Source organism: Musca domestica, unplaced genomic scaffold, assembly GCF_030504385.1.
Source record: "Musca domestica strain aabys unplaced genomic scaffold, Musca_domestica.polishedcontigs.V.1.1 77, whole genome shotgun sequence".
Taxonomy (NCBI): Eukaryota; Metazoa; Arthropoda; class Insecta; order Diptera; family Muscidae; genus Musca; species Musca domestica.
In genome coordinates this window covers 1,847,543-1,864,608 of record NW_026712400.1, presented here as the reverse complement: position 1 = coordinate 1,864,608, position 17,066 = coordinate 1,847,543, and the positions used below count along the sequence as shown (strand labels likewise).

Here is a 17,066-nt window from a genome sequence, read left to right as displayed (position 1 = left end):
CCTCATATAGCCGTATTTCCCGATATTCGGAATTTTGATTATTTTTGGCACATTTTTTGCCATGTCTAAAAATTGGTATATATGGGTCATAATGGGCTCTAATGTTTCCTTTACCCTAAGGTAGGGTATAAACATAAACAACACTATGTGTTGGGGGTATTATAAGTTTGATTGTCCCAAAAATTATGTAACACCACGAAATATTGGTTTCCCACATAGGAAAGTATATAAAGATCTTCCTAGCTCGCCGAGCTGAGTCGATCTAGCTATGTATGTCCGTCCGACCGTCTGTCCGTCTGTCCATGTTAATTTGTAATCACTCTACAGGCAATTATGGCCCGATCTTCACGAAATTTAAAATGGAGGTGGGGCTAGGGTCAGAATAGAACCCTATTTCTTTTGGAGATGATCGCATAATATTTAGGTCGAAATGGACCAAAAACTGAAAAAATGTCGGATATTGCAGTAGCTATACAGGTCGCAATTATAGTACAATCGACGCGGAACTTCGCATGTAGCTAGAGTTTAGGGCGGGGAAGAAGCCTACCAATTTGGGTGGTCATCGAATAATATTTAGCGGGTAAAATAGGCCATATCTTTTTTGTTGAAAAAATTCAAAATTTTTCATAAATCCGCGAATATTTTAAATCCCGGCGAAATCACAAAGCCATGACAAGGTTACTTCTGATCTTTACATTCATGTTAACATCCAACAAATCGGATATATAGCAAAATATGTGCGATATATATGTCTATCAAAGAAGATATGCTTGAAAGATCTCTTATATGTCGAGAACGGCTGAACTGATTTCGACAGTTCTCATTAATTCAGAATGGCCTCTTGGCAGGAAAGAAAAAACGTCAAAAAAATCGCATAAAAATATCTCTCTAAAGATGAAAATATTGATTTAGTAAAATTTTCTCATATTTTTTCAATTTTGTCATATTTTTGGCATATTTTCATTTTGAATTAAACATTTGGTAATATTTCTACAGCTAACAAAACTAAGTAGTTAGGATATCACGATATCATATACAGATCGTATTTATGGCCCGATCCTTACGAAATTTTGCATGGGGATAAGATGAGGGTCAGAATAGATGCATACTCTTTTTGGAGATGATCGTTATGTATTTAGGGGTTGAAATGGACCAAAAAAACTGCAAAAATGTCAGCAGGTCGTAATTATCGTCCGATCCTCACGCACATTTGAATGGGGGTTGCAAAAGCCAAGCAGTTTCGGATGGCCATCCAAAAATATTCAATGTGTGAAATAGTTTGCCAACTTTTGTAGACTAAATACGAAAATGTCCATTCCAGCGACTTTTTGGAGAACTCACAAATGCAGGAAAGACGCACTTCTGACTAACGCTGATTTCGTTGAAGAATATAGTCAAATGTCTGTATCTCATATAGATGCGTTTCAGTCAAAAACCATTAATAAATGTTAATCTTTTGCCACTTCTGAGAGATTATAGGTGTTTGGGAAATATTGGTTTCAGATTTAGGAAGACCATTTACGTGCAACATCTTCCAATAAATTGGAAATTAGCAAATTAGTTTAAGTTGCTATTATTCGAAAATTAGAGAACGAAACCTGATGGCTTTCTTCTATGATTTGTCACAATATCTTGTGGAATTCTTTCGAGTATCTCGCCTATATGAACTGTATCGTTTATTATAGTGTTGTAGGGTATTTAACGGTCGGCCCCGCTCGACTGTAGCCTTTGCTTACTTGTTTTTTTTTACAATGTTCGAAGTAATTAAGACTAGTTTTCAGAAAATTTAATTTAACTAGACAAAATTCCCTATTAGGGTGTATGAACAAGACATATTTCGGAAGAAATCACATTCATTCATATTTGCCAGATCGATTTTGGGATCCAAATTTTCTTGCCATGTTTGTAATGCAAATGTCTTTTAGCTTAGAGGAGTATTTTCAATGAATACAATAAATTATATGACCGGGTGTATTGGATGAAATGGAATATACAACTTAATTCCTATAACTATATTTACACAGAACTTACATACCTACATAAACATACATATTTACAAAAAAATTTCGCCTATTATCCGAAATAATTAGAGTACTGTTATGGATTTGTTCCCCCACTTTGCTGCGTGGAGGAGTTTGCGGTATTGAAGATATTTTCCAATGGTTCTGAGGCAATTTGAAACGGCAATATTCGATTCATGGTATTTGACAAAATACTCGAATCGTTGTTATTGGAAGTTGGGTTGTTGTTGTTGTTGCTGCCACTGTTGTTGCCAATCTGTGATGTCGGCTGATGTGCTGTCGTATTGGGAAGTTGAACATCATTTGTTCTTGGAGACGATTGACATGCAGCAAATAATGTGGATCGCTGAGATTGTTGCGGACCCAAGGGTGATGTATTTTGCTGTGATGTGGGTTGAGGGTTGGGCAAGGCAAGCTGATGATGGTCGGCGTGATTGATGTTACTTCTCTCATTGTTGGCGGAATGAGAATGAGACATTAGCTTGTTATCCTCGGCATTTGCATCCGTGATGTCATCACTGATATTCATGTTGAAGTTCATGGGATGACTAGATTCTGCGGCCAGTTGTATGTAGGAGAATATTGAATCTTCGCTGGTTGTAGCGGCAGCATTGTTCGAATCCCCTTTGTATGGTGTCGTTTCCATAATGTGTCCTGAACCAGCACTGTTGAGGGGGTTGGGTGTGCTGGTGATATTGGCGGGAGTGTTTGGATTTGCTGAATTCGGATTTTGTACTGTTGCTGAGATACTATTCAGCGTTGGTTCGGAGGTGCCTATATTTTGTAACGGCGATAGATTTAGAAAAGCATCAAATTCTTCCTGAGCGAATTGCTCCAAGTCCGGAACATTTCGATTTAGAAGCATCTCATCCGGCTCTTCGGAATGTATGGGTTGGTGTGGCGGATGGTTACTTGCTGCATTAGTTGTGTTTGCCATATTCGCCTGTAGCTGTTGGCTTGCCTGATGCTGTTGCTGCTGCTGTTGTTGTTGACACTGGTGTCGCTGAGCTTGATTATGTTGCAGTTGTTGTTGTAAATTCTGCTGATGCTGCAACATGATTTGTTGGTTATTCATTTCGTTGGAATTCATTGCAAATCCGTATTGATTGAATTGCTGTTGTACCGCATTGTTGTTGAAATTAATGTTGCGACTGTTGTTGCCCAGCGTCAGAGCATCGGTTTGGCCATAGTTCACTGGCATCATTGGCTGCAGCAGGGTGTAGCGAGCCAACAGCAATTGCTCGGAAACAATTCGCAGTTCATCCTGCTGCTGAAGAATTAACTTCTGCAGTTCGTCATGTTTACGCTGAAGCTGTTCCTGCAATTGGTTTTGGGACGGGGTCATAACTACTGGGGCAGCTATCATCTCGTGCTGGGGATGATGCTTCAAGAAAATAACAGCATTTTTTAAATTAACCTAAATATAAAGATTGTTGAAAACGGAATCTTACCGGTAGGGGTGATATAACTGGGGCAGCCTGAAATGGAGCTATGACCGGCTGCACCGGTATCGCTGTGAGATATTGCGGCGATTCTATAAACGGTGGAGCCACAATTTGAGGACTTCGTATGGGAAATGTAGGCTGAGAAAATTGACACGTTCCAGTGCCGCCTATAGGGCTTCCCTGTACGATTGCAGGATGCTGCGATATCGACTGGAACATTCTCTGACCCTGTGGCGAAGAATTCATTTGAATTTGTTGTTGCTGATGTAGGCTCTGGGCGTGTTGGGATGACTGTTGTTGCGAATGATTTTGCTGGTGATGTGAAAAGTGTGAGTGATGATGAGGATTTGTGGATGTCAAGTTCTGTTGCTGGTGATGTCCGCTGCTGGAATAATTGCTGTGCCCCAAATTGGAAGTAAACCTTTGCCGACCCTGTAATGTAAAAATGATTTAATTAAGTCCTCAAAATATGAATTTCAGTTACCAAAAAACAAGTTAAAAAGTATCCGTCGATTGACCCTTTTGTGGGATTGGACCAGATTAATTGGGCCGATATATACCATCTTCTTATCTTGTCTTGTATTGATAGGAATTTTGAAATGTGCTTGGTTTAAAAGGAATTGGTTGCTCATTTCTCGTTTTACGAACTTAATGGCTATTCAAAATGTTGACCCGTTGTGGGGGAGCCACCAGAAGGAGTGGGCTGATATCTACCTTCTTCACAACAAATTTTGAAATAGAAATATTAGGATGTGTGAAATTTGAGGAGAATCCGATGCTAATTTCGCATTTTATAAAAGATATAATTATTCATAATTTTTGATCTGTTATGGCGAAGCTACCAGAAGGAGTAGAACGATATATCCCACCTTCACACCAGTTCTTGTGTTGATAAAAATATAGGAATGTTTGAAATTTGAAGACAATCGGATTCTTATTTATCATTTTATATGAGTTATAATTTTTCCAAATTACGACCCTTAGTGGGGGAGGTACTTGATTAAGTGGTGCAATATTGTCCATTTTCGCAACTGACCTAGTGCTGGCAAAAAAATGGGATTTGCAAAGCACAAAATCGAATTATCCTTTCTCTTTCTATGAGGTAAATTATTTTCTTTGAAAATGTTGACCTTTTGGAGGAATTACCAGATCTCCGAATATATATATACGAGGTGAGATAAAAAAAACTACAACAAAGTAATTTTAACATTTTTTTTTAAATTTTATTGAATGAAAGTAAAAAATGTCGGAAATAGCATTAACTTTTAGAATAAGTTTAGATATGTTCGAATTGGTCACCTTTGGCACGAATTTTGGCCTTCAAACGGCCAATAAAACCGTCATACGCTGCCCGAATGTTGCTCTGCGGTATTTTCTTACCATAATGCTTTTGTACGCTTGTAAACAATATAATGAGCTGTCACTGGAATAATTTTTACAGCTGTCGGACGAAATGACAGCAGTCTGAAGTTGGTTGCAGTTTTTTCATCTCACCCTGTATGATATTGTATATATTTTGCTACATATGCGATATCTTAGATATCAGCATCAATATATGGGTCAGAAGTGACTTTTTCGTGCATTGATGATTTCGCTGGAACTAAAAATAGTCGCGGTTTTGAATATATTTAGGAATGTGACCATTTCACAAATTTTTGAGATTCTGACTTCGCAATAATGCTGAGGGGTATAAAAACCCAGCTCTACCGAACTTAACGCCTTTTTTTTACATGTTATACATAATAATTTACCAACTTACCGTACTCATATGCGTCATTAATGATTGACGGCTTGTGCCCGATTCAGCAGACATCGACGTGGAATCCGATTCATTGCCACGGCAATTGTACATATAGCGTTTTCGTTTCACATTCGGCGAAACACCCGTCGAGCTAATATTACCATAACTAGACGCTGGACGAGAATTCGATTTTATGGCCTGCAGTTGACAGCTCTGACCTGCTCCGGTGGGGGTGGGTGGATTTGTCCATAGCGTCGATGAATCTAAACTGGGTGAAGTTTCATTGCGCAGAATATCGCCAATTAGATTTGTGGAGTGACTGTATATGTTGTTGGAACTACTGACAGTTATCATGTTGTTGTTGGGCGTGGTGCAAGCCACCGCTGCCGTCGAGGCTGTTAACGTTGGAACTGTATCCGCATTAATATCAGTTGGTGTTACGGGCAATGTTGTATCTATTGTATTGGTGGGGTTTTTGTTCGCCATTTCACGGGGGGCTAGAGCAGACGATGATGATGATGATGACGGTTTGGCCGAAGAGGCCGGATTATTTCTGTCATAAGTTCCGTATTTTAAAACGTCTATATAATTGATGACCTTGTGAGTGCAGACCACATATTCCGGTTTGGTGGTGTATTGATTGTAGGAAATATACGAATCAGTTTGGAGCCAAATCCATTGATGACCCTTGGTTAAGAAGCGATAGTAACCCGATTTAACTTTGCCTTCTTGCATTACTTGAGAAGATAGATATATTTACAATTAGATCTCATAAGAGACGCATGTTCGGATTCATACTTACATTTCTCATGACAGCTAACAATGTCATCAATATCATCAAAGTGATAGTAGTCATAGCCTGAGGTACCCAAAACTTCGAAAGGCATATATCCAATTATGGGAGGGGCTCTTTGATCGAGAAACAGGAACTTCCATTCCATGCTGTGTTTTGAGGTAAATTCGCTGCAGGTCGGATCTGTTACGGTTATTTCGCGTATCATTTGGGGCATTTGCAGACGGCCAGTACCGACAAAGATCAACTTGTGGTCCAGATCTATCGCGGATGCCGAATTCCGTTGGAGTGCACGAGGCAAAGATGTTTGAGTATTTTGAGCAACCACATCGATTTTTGCATCGTTTCCTGAAAATGCCAACATAATTAGCGATAACACTTTATGTCCTCCGAGTCGACACGACAAAAGTATACTTAACGGAATACATACTAAAATAACCTACAAATTTTACTAGTTCAAACGAGTTCCGATCGCCATCCTCAGTGCCCCTACGTTTCAAGTGCAGGAAAAAGGTTATTTGATTGCGGGCGCCAATGTCAGTTTGCATGGGTGCAATTACGGGCTTGGGATTGAGGAACATATTCAAGAGTATCTCGTGATCCATTTCGTAGGATAAATCAAAAATTGTCATTTTCATGAGATCACACTGCTCACAGTAACATCAACAATTGGAAAGAGAAAGAGAGAGAAATATTATTGTTGCACGTTAATCAACTGAAACAGCAACTCACCGGCAAATAACCTAATTGGGCTGTAACACTATCCGATGTATAAAAAATCGATCCGCTACTCCCAAAAACAATTATAAACCCATCCAGAGATTCCAACATCAGTTGAGTGAACTCATCGTTGCTGAGAAACGAGGGCTTCCACTCCTGCTGTATTTCAAAAACCTTTGACCTATCAGTTGCTTCTATGGAAAAACAAAAGAAATAGGATTCCTCTTTTTTTAACTTATCCAACTTTCAAGCTTACCATTGTGATGCTTGAGAAATGTTATCGTTGACTTCAGTACCGTGGATTTGTCCATCTTTCGATTTGACGTCGAAATCAAAGCGCTCAAATCGTTAACCAGTGAATTAAATTGATCCCGCCGTTTCTTTTCACTTAAGTTTCGCGATCGCCTGAAAAACAATAAAAACATAAAACGATTTTAATTTTTTTTGTTTTTTTATGATTTTAAGTTTTATGATTTATGCAAAAATAGAGATCATATAAAATACCCTTATTACTGGCATTTTTATAGCAACAATAATCTAATTTATATCACTATAAAATTACGCATTCTTTGAGTAAATAAATGATAACGACCGAATTAACTTTCCATGTAGCCATATGTCCCACGTATTTTTTCATCCCTGACACCCATTAAATGCCTTACAAAACAACCAAAAGTGTAATATCAGGTCAAATTTATTTGTTAAGGGTAGGTTTAATAAATGTGTACGGTGGTGTTGGGTATCATATGGTCGTCCCTTCCGATCTTTTGACCTTTTTTTTAACTGTTTTGAATTGGTAATTAGGTTCAGGATTCGGTTTAGACCCCACATAAAGGTACGGCCCGATTTTAAGATATTTTTGGGGTTTTAGTGACATTTTTCAAACGCTTTTGTTTCGAATTGAATAATATCATTTAACACCACTAAAATGTGTCTATTTGAAATAATGGGTTTCGACCCAAGGTCTCTTGGGACGAAATCAGTTTCAGGATATTTGGTGTCAATCTAGAATTGTCCGACCGTCGGTCTGGCTGTTACGCACGATAACCCTCGCAGGGAGTATCCGATTCGGTCCACACTGGGTACATCGCAATATTTGATTGATTTTGGAGAAATGCAATATCGGCTCATTGCTTCCGATACCTCCCCACAAAAGTTCAATAATTTCATAAAAACAGAATGTATCATAGCATAGGCTGTAGTTACCATTACGAACTTCAAATACCAAATTTGAAATAATTCCGGTACATAATGTCGCTAAAATCGTCAAAATACCGCATATCGGGAGGTACCGTTATATTGGGGCTATACGAAGACGTGGACCTATATATTCAATACCAGTCCTGCAGACATAATACACATTTGAGTAAAATTTTATCAACCTGCTACATTTCGTTCGGAAGCTAGAGTGATTTCCACAGACAGACATACGGATAGACGGACAGACATTGCTAAATCGACATAGAATTTTATGCTGGTCAAGAATATATACCTTGTGGGGTCTAAAATGTATATTTCGAGGTGTTACAAACGAAATGACAAACTTAATATACCCTCCATACTATGGTGGAGGGTATAATAATTTAAAATTCGCTATTTAGAGTTTGTAATGGGTTTTTGGTATAGCCCCATAAAAATTATCAGAATGGAAGCCTATTGTTTTTGGAGATGAATGCCAAATATTTAGGGGATGTAGTGTACAAAAATACACAAAAATGTTTTGATTTTGCAGTTGCTCTATAGAGCAAAGCGAAGCGTATGTTTTTGGAAAATATTCTTTCCAGATCTATGACGATTATTCCAAAAGAAAAGCAATTAGGTTTAATATTTGCTTTTATTATAAAGTAAATATGGGGATGCTTCTTAGGGGAATCTTCATTCTAGTCAAAAGGACTTCATATCTGCAGAAACTAGAAGTATTTCGATTGATTGGGATATAATATTGAATTGCTAATGCTAATTATTAATGCTTAGTTCACCTCATGACTGATGGTAGTTCAAACTTAACGCTGTTCTTTACCCACCATACTTTTGCTAAAGTTCTATTTAATACTTTTTGTAGTTTTTGCCAAAAACACTAATAGCAAAGCTAATGAAAAAAAAATCAGATTTCAACTACTATTCGCTCAACCAGCTTAGAATTTAGTACCATTTAGACTCCAAAACTAGCATCCCTTCACCCAAAATCAAATTTAGTACAGTTCTTCAACTTAGTACGTATTTCCAATAGTATTATATTACCTTAACGTATTCCTAAACTTACCTTTTACACCAAATGTCAAGTTTTTTCTAAATCCTAATGATACAAAATTTATTGTTTTTTAGTACTTTTAGTACATTTATAGTTAGAAATTCCAAAATCCCATAATTATCTCTCCCCTTTACACCAAAATTGACCCAAATACCAAATTTCAAGGCTCTTGCGTTAGCCGTTTCGTCTGGGCGCTGAATTAGCCAATCAGTGGTTATGGTCAGAATAGAACCATATTGTGTTTGGAGATGATCGCACGATATTTATGGGTTGATATGGACCAAAAACAGAAAAACTTCCTGATTTTGCAATTATGAACCAATCGACGCGAAAATTTATATGGAGTTACAGTTTAGGAGTGGGCAGAAACCTACCAATTTGGGCCATTCGGACAATAATTAGCGGGTTAAATAGACCTTAACTTTTATATAAGAAAATAGGAAAATTTCCACTAAACCGCGAATATTTTCAACCCCAGCCTAATCACAAATACATTAAAAGATCACTTCTGACCATTACAGTGATGCTAATAGCCAAGAAATCGGATAAATAGCAAAATAGGTACAATATATATGTAAAAGAATTTATCTTTTTTATTCTGCTTATAAATCAAGAACCGCTGGGCCGATTTTCACAAATTCCCATCAATTCGGAATGGTCTTTTGTCAGAAAATCTAAAAAAATCGCGGAAAAATATACCAATAAAAAAGTGAATATTTTTGTTCCATTTTTTTAATTCTTGTCATATTTTTTATCGCATGCGATTTTTTTCAATTCGACTTACAATTTTGAATTGTAAATTTTCTAAATGTTAACACCCTTCAACACTACGTTTTGAGGGTATTATATGCATGTCGCAATTATCGTCCGATCCTCACGAAATTTGGCATGGGGGTAGGGTCAGAATTAAAGCCTATTGTTCTTAAGATGTACATTTAGAGGTGCAAATAGACTAAAAAAAATTAATTTTTTCTAATTTTGTAGTCGCTCTATAGGCCGCAATTGAAACTAATCGACACGGAATTTCGCATCGGAAGAGAGTTAAGGACGGGGAAGAAGTCTAGCATTTTGGGTGACCACTGGATTACATTTAGATGTAAAATGGACCACAACTTTCACAACTTTTGCTAAATTCTCCGGGTCAAAAATCTAAGGGTAACCTCTGGGCGGGGCTCTTTGACGTTGTATCAAAAACGAAATGTTCCAAAATGGATTTGGATATAAGGGGACTTCAAACATATTGTAGTGTTGTAGGGTATCAAGTGGTCGGCCCCGCACGATTATAGCCTTTGCTTACTTGTTTTATTTATTTTTTTTTTTAAGAAAAAATTAAAAAAAATCTTTGGGATTCTCCAGTGTTTAATAATGGATTGTTCGCATTTCCTATACCGAAATGTTGACACATATAAACCATTTGCCAAACATAGAACAACAATTTTGAGATCTTTCTTAATTGTACCGAAAGAGGAGGGTTTAGCAATAGCTTGGCGGATTTTGTGTAGTTTAAAATTAACATTTGCCAGTCGAATCTGCATTAATTTTGTATTTCATAGCTACAACGTAAAAATTGTAAAATTGCATCAAAATAGGGATTTTTGTTACCTTCTTGAGGCGAAAACCGTGTCCGTATGATTTTATTTATTATCTTCTTTCAATCTTAAATTGATGTAAACTTTAGCAATTTAGAATAACTGACAATTTATTTTAAGGTCGATTAGAAAACAACCCCGTGTCGTTTCCATTCAATTACATAATGATAAGAATATTCATAACACAACGGGGGCAAATCATTTGTTTATCAACATTCGTGTGTAAACACATTTCGAGCAGTCTTCAAATATTTTATTTGGACAATACGCGAAAGAAACACAGGTAAATATCACATGTTGATACCACAATGGGGTTAGGACATAATGCGTCTATAACTGTCAAAAACATTAACTCCATATTGTTGTGCATTTTTTGGTGTCAGTTAAAGATATTTTGTCCCGAGATATGGGTAGAATAGTATTCAGTACTTCTACTCGAACATATACCCATATGTACATGTGAGATGCAAAGGTTTGAGCTTGTTTTGACACAATCTGTTTTTCTGTTTATAACATTGTACTTATTTATTACAATTTAAATATTTGAGTGATGGACTGACATGCGAAAATCGACTAAGAAAGTGATTTTATGAAGATCCTCAAAAGTAACTATGGGTCTATCTCGCTTCCTTCTCCATGTAACAAACAAATGCACAAAGACATAATACATTTACCACAATGTGGTGTAGGGTATAGAAACATATGTATGTCAAATAAAAGTTACACAGTTTACTTCAATTCGGAAACTGATTTCATATTTTTGTGAGTTTTGTCATTCAAAATTTAATGCACCATAGGCAAGCTTCCAGATCACTGAATCGGGTACAAGAGACTATAGACTCCAACCCGTTCTAAAACTGGTTTCGTACAAAGAAAATCCGACTTTATGATACCCTACACCACTTTGCTAATTTAGTAGAGCTCCACATAAAAATTAAAAGTTTTTATGGGAGAATACAATCAAACACGCTATGATTATAATTATAATTTAAAGTTCAAAGGTTAAATATGCCGAAGCATTTGTGTGTTTTAAATTCGGACTTGTATTGCCCATTTGGTGTACAATTAATTTGAAATCGGATAAAGATATATATGGGAGCTATATCCGAATCTGAACCGATCTCGATAAAATTTAGCAAAGATATTTCTGAGCTGTATTTGATATATTTCCCTGAATATCGTTGTTACGGAGTGCACACTACGGTTGTGGGTAACAAATATAACAAATCGGGTGAATAATAAATATGGAAGCTATAGCTATATCTGAACCGATCTTCACCAAATTTTACATGCTAGCTTCTAGACTCAATTCGGTCGCATGTGCCAAATTCCATCCCATTTGGGCAAATATTACATTTGGTGCACAATAAAAGGTAAATCGGACGAAGACATATATCGGAGCTATATCAAAATCTGAACCGATCTCGATAACATTTTGCAAATGTATTTCTGAGCTGTATTTGATATATTTCCCCAAATATTGTTGTTACAGAGTGCATATTACGGCTGAGGAGGACAAAAATAACAAATCGGATGAATAATATATATGGGAGCTATAGCTATATCTGAACCGATTTCGATCAAATTTGGCATACTTATTTTCAGGGTGTATATGCTTAATTTGGGTGTATATACAAAATTCCATACAATTCAGCCTGATATTATACGTTTGGTGCACAATAAAAGGCAAATCGGACGAAGATATATATGGGAGCTATAGCTATATTTTGACCGATTATCTCCAATTTCAATAATGTTCGTCCTTGGACCAAACAAATGATCTGTGCAAAATTTCGTCTGGATCGGGCAATAAATGCGACCTGTACTTTGTTTACAAAAATACATGGACAGACGGACGGACGGACATGCATAAATCGACTCAGAATGTGATTCTATGCAAATCATCAAAAGGAACTATGGGTCTATCTCGTTTCCTTTTGCCTGTTACAAACAAATGCACGAAGACATAATACCCTGACCACCTTGAGGTGTAGGGTATAAAAAATCGGTGAATAATGTAGCTAAAATCAATGTGCACACACAAATTTTCTGTCTTAGGCTGTAGTATCCATTACGAACTTCAAATACCAAATTTAAAATAATTCCGGTGAATAATTTCGCTAAAATCATCAAAATACCGAATACCGGGAGATACCGTTATATGGGGGCTATATGAAAACGTGAACCTTCATGGACCATTTTCAATACAAAAGTCCTGCAAACATAATATACATTTGAGTAAAATTTTACCAATCTACTTCATTTTGTTCGGAAGGTAGAGTGATTTCCACAGACGGACATAGGGACGGACATCGCTAAATCGATATAGAATTTTATATATATATATATATATATATATATATATATATATATATATATATATATATATATATATATATATATATATATATAGCGGACCGAAGAATTCCATTTTCATACTTCATCTACAGATAAAAGTGTTGATATGTGCAAAATTTGAAAGAAATCGAACATTTATATCCAATTTTATGCGAAATCATATTTCGATAAATAACATATTCATATCAGATTTTTTGGTTAAGAGAAATTTTTAGATGTTTCAAGTTATAAAGATTCGCTGACTTGTTTCGCAGGTTATGAGGCTGAGGGTATAATTATTAGTAAGACTTTACTTTTTATACCCGTAGCCATGTATCTAGAGAGGGTATATATCATTTGATACAGCCAAAATGCAACTCATCGAAATAACGGTTTTAGATCCCAGGTCTCCCTGTCCCAAATACGTTTCAGGACGTTTGGATTCGATATAGCAATGCCCATCCGTCTGTCTGTTGGCTGGCTGGTGCCCACAATAACTCGCGAAGGGAATATCCGATTTGGTCCAAATTTGGTCCTCGTAATATCATTATCAAATTTATATCAATTTCGAAGATGCGCAAAATCGGTCGACTCCTGCTGATACCTCCCCTACAAAAGGTCAACATTTTGAATATCCATGAAGCTAATAAAACGCGAAATGAACATCCGATTCCATTCAGACTTGGTACATCTGAATATTTCCATCAACACAAGATCTGTTATAAAGATGGTAGAGATCGGACCATTTCTTCCGGCACCTCCACCATATAGGGTTCAAGATTTTGAAAAACAAAACGTTCAAAGAAATTGAAATAAGCATCCAACTCTCTTCAGATTTCACGTATACAAACATTTTTGCTAACACAAGATCTGTTAGGAAGATGATATACATATTTGATATATATTGGATATAAATGTTCGATTTTCTTGTAATTTTCCCATACCAATATTTTTATCTGTATTACATATCTGGTACCTCACGCACATTTTAACATTTTCTACAAATTATGACATATCTCATGTAAAGTGAAGGAAGTATTCAATATAGTCCAAGCCTGACAATATTTATATCATATTTATTTAGTTCCTATAGGAAATGGACAATATTGGTCCATTCCTTCGGAACCTACTCCATAGAGGGTTAACAATTTGAATAATTATAACTGAAGTCAAAATGTACGAGAATTCTAAAAAAGCTATCCTATCAAAACACAGCCTGATTTCTTAAACACACACGGTCTTAACATTTCCGTAGTTTACTCAGAATTCTTTGTTAAACATATTTTCGATGGCAGAATCGTTCTTCATTTAATTTTTAATAACACCTATAGATTTTATACCCTTCTCCTTGGAATGTATATATAATCATGATCAGCATAAAATATCGGTCCTCATTTCCGTAAGACCCTCATATAATTGAACCTCCCGATATTCGGTATTTTAACGCTTTTATTCAAATTATTTCACGGAATTTTGGAAATTAGTATTAAGAGCTTGTTACTGATTCTACCTCCGGTGGCAGAACATTAACTATATAGGTCCGCGTTTTACTATTATACACACATATAAGGGTGCATTCGAATATTTGGTATTTTGACAATTGAAGCCACATTTTTTAATTTATTAGTCAAACATGGTGTTTGTAGTTCGTAACGATCCCTTTATCCAATACCAGTATCGTATAAGAGTACCTCCCAATATTCGGTACTTTAATAATTTTAGCTAAATTTTTTTCCGATATTTTGGAATTTGGTATTGTAGTGACAGATCATAGTACATATATATAGGTCTCCGATTTCATAAAGCTCCAATATAATAGTACCTCCCAATATTCGGTATTTTTGGGATTAAAGACACATTTACTAACGAATTGTTTAAAATTCGGTGTTTGGAGTTTTTAATGGGTTCTACCTCCTTTGTTAGAACCATGGTACAATAAAAAGGTAAGGTAGAGCTACCAGCTGATTACAATTTTTTTCTAAGTGTGCCCGACTTCTGCCAATTTTGTGTATGTATTTATTGTTTTGAAAAATAAACAGAAAATATTTTCAAAATCAATGATTGGAAGACGCGTACATTGCCCGACACACATTGAAGCTATTCGCCAGTTTTGACATGTAATTGAAAAATCTAACTATTTAGATCATATTTTTGAAACAAAATCCTGGCATTTAATTCAATTTTCGCGCTGTCTAGCTGATTTTAAAAATTAAGAAAATATTGAATAATTGAAAACAACTTGTTTGCATGCAAATTTGACAGTAAGCGGGCATAGCCTCAGGGCTGTATTTCTGTAGTTTTACGAAGCTGTTCTACCTCCTAATTGTACCATGGTTAGAACAGTGTCTGTATAGATCCCCGTTTTATTTAAGTCCATATATAGCGGCACCTCCACATAGGTCCAAGATTTCCTTATAACGGTACCAACCGATATTCAGTGTTTTTATGATCCTAGTCACTTTTTTAGCGGTATTATCAATTTGGTACTTCAGACACGCAAAAGGTGACAATCATTGAAGCAGAAGATTGTCCCCACTTTCGTATGGGCCCCTTAATTTGCAGATTAAAGTTAAACACGTTTGAATCCGGATACTTCAATTTAAAAATGTATTTTTACTTATTTGTGGAGGGTATTGAAAGTTCGGCCATAACGAACTTATCGTTTTTTATTTCTTTGACATCGACAACAATTATTTCGAATTTTAATTTGAAAACCAGTAAGGAAAAGTCAAAAGTCGGGCGTGGAAAGATACGTCCCGAAATTCACTCCATTTGGGCTGATATTAGCCATTATTTGCACAATAAACCTAAAATCGGATTAAGGATATATGGCAAGCTATATCCAAATCTTAGGCGATCTCGATAAAATTTGGCAAAGGTATTTCCGAGCTTTATATGTTATCTGGTACCAAATATCATTGTTCTCGAATGCATATTACGAATCAGAGGGTCTTAAACACAAAATCAGATGAAACATATATATGGGAGCTATATATGGAGACTATATTTGAACCGATTTTCTCCAAATTTGATATACTTGCTTCTAGACTGAATTTGGTCGGATGTACCAAAATTCAGGACTTTTTGAGAGATATTGGCCATTTAGTGCACAACTAACCAGAAATCGGTTGAAGATATGTATGGGAGCTATATCCATTTGGTCTGATATTAGTCATTTGGTGCACAATAAACCTAATATCGGATAAAGATGTATATGGGAGCTATATCCTAATCTGAACCGATCTCGATAAAAATTTGACAGAGGTATTTTCGAGCTGTATCTGATATCTGGTACCAAATATCATTCCTGGGGAGTGCATATTACGGGAGCTATATCTGAACCGATTTTCTGCAAATTTGAGTTACCTGCTTCGAGACTGAATTCGGTGGGATTTACAAAAATTCAGGATATTTGGAATTATATTAGCCATATATTACACAATTAAACCGAAATCGGTTGAAGATATGTGGGAGCAACTGTCACCTTTGGCACGAATAATGGCCTTCAAAAGGCCAATGAAACCATCACAGGCCGCCCGAATGTTGCTCTGCGGTATTTTGGCCCACTCCGGGCGAAGCACTTGCTTGAGGTGATCGACACTTTGGTATTTTTTAGTGCCAACCTTGCTTTCTGAAATACTCCAGACGCAATAATCCAAATGATTGGTATCCGGAGATTTTGGAGGCCATTGTGTGCTGGAATTGAAGCGAGGAGCCTCATTTTCTAACCATTCTTGGGTGGCGCGAGCTGAGTGCGATGGTGCTGACTCCTGTTGGAATGTCCGAGGTCTGCGGCCAAAATGTTTGTGTGCCCATTTTCGCAATAATATTCGGCATTGTGACGGCAAAAATCGTGCCTCATTTTTGCCGCAACAAAATATTTTTTTTATTGAATTTTTTTTCTTCTTATGTTTCAATTTTTTTTGTATTTTATTTTCTTCGTTATATTAAACTAGCTGGCCCGGTCCGCGTTGCCGGCCCGTAGTTTTTGTCTATTATGCATATATTCCCAAGCATAATTATTCACAGATATGACTGATATAAGTGTTCACGTACAGGTCGATTTAAAGTGTTTTAAAATACCTCTACCCATTTTTAACCAGTGGGCTTCAATATTTAAACCATGGACTTCAACTGTGTGGATGTGCTATACAAATCTATTAAAAAGT

At 36.3% G+C, this 17,066-nt stretch overlaps 1 protein-coding gene across 1 annotated transcript in view; it reads right to left on the bottom strand.

The window, feature by feature from the left end:
• Positions 1-986: 986 nt before the first annotated feature.
• Positions 987-17,066, bottom strand: part of LOC101889860 (circadian locomoter output cycles protein kaput) — a 33,192-nt gene continuing 17,112 nt past the window's right edge. The window contains exons 2-8 of the mRNA XM_059130611.1: positions 6,977-7,125; positions 6,733-6,914; positions 6,431-6,647; positions 6,010-6,348; positions 5,226-5,944; positions 3,473-3,898; positions 987-3,405 (exon numbers count right to left, since the gene is read on the bottom strand). Coding sequence (XP_058986594.1) covers positions 2,098-3,405; positions 3,473-3,898; positions 5,226-5,944; positions 6,010-6,348; positions 6,431-6,647; positions 6,733-6,914; positions 6,977-7,125 — 3,340 coding nt within the window. The 3' untranslated portion in view covers positions 987-2,097. The remainder of the gene's footprint in view (positions 3,406-3,472; positions 3,899-5,225; positions 5,945-6,009; positions 6,349-6,430; positions 6,648-6,732; positions 6,915-6,976; positions 7,126-17,066) is intronic.